We start from the raw sequence: 6485 nt of genomic DNA, 5'->3' as shown, positions 1-6485 counted from the left end.
TTGCCATTTGTATTTCTAAAGCACATAAATAAAAATTATTAGAATATTATTAATATTAAAATGAACCGTTTACATTAATCATGCAAGCAATTACAAGGAGAAGCGATGTAAAGAAAAGTAAACCGATATTCATCTTAAATTCACCCGTCGTAAATAGAAACACAAATAAAAATTGCACATAAAATCAAAAATGCGCGAATCATCTTTCTTGAAATGAAAAATCGGAGGAGAGCGATTTGAAGATATTTGAGAGAAGATGAAATGTTTTAGATGAGAAAATGGAGTGAAAATGAGTGTATTTATAGATGAAAAATACTGTTCATAGCCGTTTAGAAAGGGGGAAATTTTTGAAAATTTTTCTTTGTGACCGTTTGGGTTAAATCGAGTGCACCAAAAATCAGTCTGAAAATATTGCATTAAACGGTCAATCAAATTTATAAAATTTCATAAAAATTAATAAAAGTAAAAAAAATTATGGCAATGAAATATTTATGTTATGACAACAAATCATGCGACGGCTCAGCCGGTCAATGCAGAGTAATAAATTATACGGCGGCTTGGCCGACCAAATAACAATAAACAGAATATAAGGCGGCTCGGCCGACCGATTAACAATAAACAGAATATAAGGCGGCTCGGCCGACCAATAAATAAATTAAATTATCAATAAATAATATAGGCGGTATTCCGGTCATTTTAACATGATATAAATAATAGTAGAGGCGATATACCGACCATTATAGCAGGGTATAAATGATACAAATAAATTTTACCGAATTGCAGAGTGATCGTGCTGATACCGTGTTATAAAAAAACTAGAATTTTATTGTATCGAAGAACTTTAAATAAGGGCAAAATTTTATACCCGTAGGAGAAAATAACACTGATAACAAGAGAAGATGTGTTATTAGAGGAAGAAGGAATGGTGTATTTACAATCGATCGAAACAATCGTTTATATAGAAGAGAAATTTACTATGTAAATAGTACAGCGGACCCCACATCTTTTTATTTTCAACAATTGCGGTGGCTCCTTTTCCTGACTTTCATAACAAAACTCTTCTTTTTTTCTAACAAAAAAATATAATATTGTATCGGCAACATTGGTCTGCTACGAGGTGGGTGTCAACCGTGTAGAACATTAGAAATAATTTTATAATAGAGTTTAGTTTGTTCCAAACTTATTTTATTTTTGCGTAAAAAATAGAATGCTGAACAAAAATAAAATTTATATTTCATTTATGGAGTTAATTCATTTTCTACTCCATTATAAAATAAAAATAGAATAAGATTGAAGCATTTTGTTATTTTAAACTCTATTTTGAAGTTAATTATGAAATGAGATTGGAGATGTTTAAAGCCGTTGTTTGGAGTAGCTAAAACACAATATATTTTTCTTTGAAAGTTAGCTATATTCATCTCATGACACTTTATGTACAACATTCATATACCGCTAATTACGTTGAAACAGTATTATCAGTGATACATCAATTACAAAAAAAGAAAAATCCTAGTAATAATAAATTTCTTTTATCTTATTTTATCTTTTGCCAAAAATTCCATATTTATTTTTATTAATTTATAACTAAGACCACATTTAGTTTGTACATATAACAGAATAGGAAAGAAAAAAGAAATACAAATCAAATGAAGTATCGTTTTATTTATCCACCCAAGATTTATCTTGTAGATTTCAATGAAAAATCTCGTTATATTTGCAAATCACAATTGCCTTTGAAATATATAAATGCATGATCTAAAAAATGAACTATTGTTTTTTCTTCAACACCTATCAATAACAAATTCATATAGTATCTTCAGATGGAAATGTAATCATGTAAATGCTAATTGGATCAAACCATTAATTGTTATGGTTTTCTTATAGTACAAAGCAAGAATGATTATGACTGCGTGATGATAAAATTACTGGTGCATTTCAAATCAGCTTTATGTAAGTGTGGTTTTGTCTGGCCATCTGAAATAATGTACATTTTGGGTTTGCTTGAAGATCGGGAAAGTTGAGATCTATAGAAAACAACTATAAAGTGATTTTACATAAGAAAGCATCTCGATGCTATCTAATGATTAGTAGGAAACTGTTATGTCGATTATTTTAGGAGGCTGAATTAGAAAGAAAAATGTTTATAAAGAACACAAAATGCAGCTTTTAACTAATTAATGCTACCAATCTAAACTAATATGAGGGGCTTGAATTTGGTTATAGCTCCTCAGCTACTAAGAAACGATGACATTGATGGAAGAAAACAAAGAAAATACAAGAGGTCCATTGATTCAAATAAAGCATCAAGAAAACTACTGAAAATACGATCCATGTTTTCATCTCGACGATTGGTCGAAGTTAAAAACAAAATAAAAAAATGGTTAGTTACCTTTTTATTATAAAGTAGTCATATAGGTAAAAAAAGCCGAGCTAACTCTTTGAAATCATCTCATCCCCACTGGACCCACAATCAACCATTATCACCTATCCAGTCCCCATTTGCACCTAACGACTTCAAATTAAAAACACAAATTAAGAAATGTCAACAATATCTAAAGAAAAAGAAAAAAAAAACTTAAAGAGCTTCATTCTATATAAGCACACACTACTTCTCAGTACATCCACAATATCACATTGTCTCTTCTCTTATCAGGTTATCCCTATCACACTACACAACACATCATGGCTTTCTCCACTAGAACCTCCCTCCTCTTCTTCACAACACTTGTTCTTCTCTCCACTCAAATCAATGCAAGAGATAGCTACTTCTTTGGCAAATTCCACCGAGAATCCCCCAAAGACCAAAACGCTAACAATGTCCTCCCTCTCAAGACCAGCCAGAAAACCACAATAAAAGAATCCTTCCCAAACAAGAAAGACCAAGAACAAGATCCTACTTTTGTCCCCGAGTCCGAAAATGGCTATGGCTTATATGGTCACGAGACCACCTACAACAACAACAACAAGTACGATGAAAAGTTCAGCGGTGAGACTTTCTCAACTCCAAGCCTGAGCGAGACCGAAGTGTCTTACAACAACTACGACGAGAAGTACCCCAAGAAGAGCTACGACAACAACGAAGAGTTCAACAAAAAGTACGATGAACACGTTAAGGAAGAGTCCTTCTCTGAGAACAATGAAGATAAGAGAAGCTTCTACAACTCAAACGCTTACGGAACGGAGTTAGAACGTGAAACGCCGTACAAAGGTTACAGCCACAATATGGAGAGACAAGGCATGAGTGACACAAGATTCATGGAGAAAGGTAACTACTACTACGACCTTTACAACGATAGAAACCACGGTCATTTCTACCGGAAACCTCATCAGAAAAGCCCCGCCGGTTATTATTCGGCGACCGAGAATAACTACGACCAGTCGTACAACAACTACAACAACGAGGAGGAGAATAGCTTCAAGGATCCGTACAACTCTAAGTGGGAGAAGAACATGATGAACGAACCGCCTGAGGAGTTCGCTGAGGAGCAAGGAGACCAGTTCAAGCCTTGATGAATAGTACACTCTTAAAAGTATTTTCTTTTATTTCAACTAAGTTATGTTACTTATGGTTGATTAGTCAAACAAAATCAGTACATTACAACAAATTAAAAGAGAAATGGGTTTTTGTGTGTTTTCAGTTGAAATGTGTTTGCTTTTGCATATTATATTCGGAGACAAGTAAGATTGAAGGGAGATTATATACTATTATGGTGCTACTTATTTTCTTATGTTAATTTAATCACTTTTTGGTTGTTTTGTAACAAATATATAATTTTGAAGGGACCAAACGTGACTGCTTTTAATGATTTATAATGGGGGACATGAAGATGCCCATTCCTCATTGCAGAAATGCAAAAGAGACACTAATTATTACCTGCACAACCAACATTTTAGTTTATGAGTCTAGAAAACATATATCGTGACAAAAAAACATATACTATATCGTTTTAAAATCGACATATAACATATTGTAAATGCCACAAAAACCGAGTGTGCCTCTGAATGTTAGTTGAGATGGATACATGAATAGTTACAAAACTTGTACTCAATTAAACTGGTCATAAGGGTGTAATCCCAACTATAACGTCCTTTTACTACACAACTCAGCTTTAATTGGAAACTTTGTAAGAAATTAAACAGGTAGTTCTGATTCTTATACAAATAAGAAACATGATTTTACAAATAGCTAACAAACAATCAAACACACAGAAACGCCAGAGTATCACAACACTAATTTTTAATTAGGTTGTCGACCCGATAAGCTTTGGTTGCCACACTATTCGTGTTTCTGGTCTTCGTAGCAGTATGTATTGGAGTGAAAGTGTATTGTTTATACAATTAAAATCATTAAGCATCTTAAAATATATAATACGATTTAGGTTAATGGTGATAAATGGCTGGAAAAGACAACATAAACGCCGTGACAAGGATACTTCATAGGCCAGCAATGAGAACCCACCTCTCGACGAGGAAAAGAAGACTTCCAATTCCGTTAATCACGGCCAACATAAAGGACAAAGTTAATTTTGTTATAAAACTAAGGGGAATAGTTTGTATATTTATTCATAAAACATATGGTTCTTTTATATAACGATTACAAGATATAGAAATATAGAAAGTATTCAAAACCTAAACCAACTAAGATTAGGAAAACTATTAAGACAAGAGAAAGGAAAAACATCTCAAAGACTTAGCCGTCTATATGTATGGGTCGAGTATGGTCTTGGAAGATGCTATGGTTATGGGCCATCCACAATATGATTTATAACACTCCCCCTTGGATGCTATAACCATTAGAACTTGTAATACGCTTTGGATGTTGCCTCATTAAAACCTTACCAAGAAAATCCAATTGGGACAAAACCATGGTGAAGGAAAAAGAGTACAACACGTATTACTCCCCCTGATTTGAACCTCACTTGATGAATATATCTTCTGAATTGTTACTTGAATTACTTGTACCTCTCCTGCCTTTGCAATGCGTGGGTGAAGGAAACTTTGGGCAGGATACGCTTCTTTGTCGTCGACCATCCCATGTTTTGACCGGACCTCGACCAAAACACTCTCATAGTCCACATATGCCGAGCTTGGTAATGTATATTTATAATAAACCGGGAGCTCCAAAGGTGATTAGGTCGAGCTGGTATGTCTTCGTGTAATAATGACGGGCTGGTCTGTTGAGTCATGGATCTCAAGACACACAAACCCACGGCTTGCCTCTTGTATGGCTATGCTTTCCGCGTTATACTACAAGGTATTGCAGTCCCACGTGCTTTTGTTGCTGCAATGATATGGATTGCCAAGATATTGCATAACCTGTTTGAAAACAAATCATCAAAACCAAATAACCCCTCTTTGGGCTGGTTAGTATAAAATAAACACAAGGAATTCGAATTTCTTTATAAGGATACATGGACTGATTTGAATTGTTCTTATAGAACTTTTTTTACAAAGTATTTACTTAGTCTATCATACCATATGCAAGTGCTTTGTTTCAGTCCATAAACAGTTTTGTTCAGCTTTATACAATGTTGTTTTCTTGAGAACTTCTTATCTCATCTTTGATCTCAATATATTTCTTTATCCAGTGGATCATATGTTGCTTACTACATCCTTTATAAATTAATCTAATTTCTTTCTTTTGTCCAAACTTTATCAATTTCGAAATATGTAGTAGCATCCGCCACAGTCTCTATTCCTGGTCTCTGTGAGATTCCTTGTGTAACAAGCCATGCTTGAATACTGTAAGTAGAAACATGGACAACTTAGACCACGTGATTATGTTCTTTATCTCACGATTTTACTTCTCACAAGACTCATCTATATTCCACTGGTTTAATCATAGGGCGTCTTTATTTATTGGCCAAATACGCCTCTCTTCTTTAAATTATTTAACCTCATGTTTCCATTTCAGTCTAATCTGATCTATGAGTGTACACTATTATATTGACGTGGGTTCATGATCCTCGCTTATATTCATATGTTCAAGTGCTACCTTTTATGTGCTTCCTTATATCATCTTATGTTGACATTCTTTATATGTTCCATTACATTCCAGACATAACATAATTGGTTGCAACCTTATTACCTTCATGACCATTAGTACTATGGAGTTTGGCATCCCAAACTCCATTGGGTGGTACCTTAGATTGGCCGGCCATTGTCTATGTCTAGGATGGTTTCCTCGACCTCGGATTTGTTTTATCATTCTATGCACCTTTCTCTTTTGTTTCCGAGGATTCTTATCTTTTGAAACTTATTGGTCTATCATGTATACTCTGTAGCAACTTGATTGTGTCTCTCTTGGACATCAATTTCATTGGTGCTTTACAAGCTGGTTTATAACTTAATCATTCTTTTCTTTTCTTTTCTTTTTGGGTCAAATGTGTCTGGCATTTGTTTAGCTAGCTTTTGTAAATGTATAATCTTTTTTTTTATCTTTGGACGTCTTATTTCACTTTAGTCCGAGGATCTTGCCAAGACAA

General features: G+C 34.0%; 1 protein-coding gene across 1 annotated transcript; it reads left to right on the top strand.

The window, feature by feature from the left end:
- Nucleotides 1–2610: 2610 nt before the first annotated feature.
- Nucleotides 2611–3708, top strand: LOC106331398 (protein E6). The gene has a single exon (XM_013769743.1). The coding sequence runs from the start codon at nucleotides 2683–2685 to the stop codon at nucleotides 3508–3510; it is 828 nt and encodes a 275-aa protein (XP_013625197.1). The 5' UTR covers nucleotides 2611–2682; the 3' UTR covers nucleotides 3511–3708.
- The last annotated feature ends 2777 nt before the right edge of the window (nucleotides 3709–6485 follow it).

The sequence above is a fragment of the Brassica oleracea genome, chromosome C3 (assembly GCF_000695525.1).
Source record: "Brassica oleracea var. oleracea cultivar TO1000 chromosome C3, BOL, whole genome shotgun sequence".
In the NCBI taxonomy this organism is placed as follows: Eukaryota; Viridiplantae; Streptophyta; class Magnoliopsida; order Brassicales; family Brassicaceae; genus Brassica; species Brassica oleracea.
Note: the sequence above shows the minus strand (reverse complement) of the source record. Positions and strands in the feature narration are given on the sequence as shown.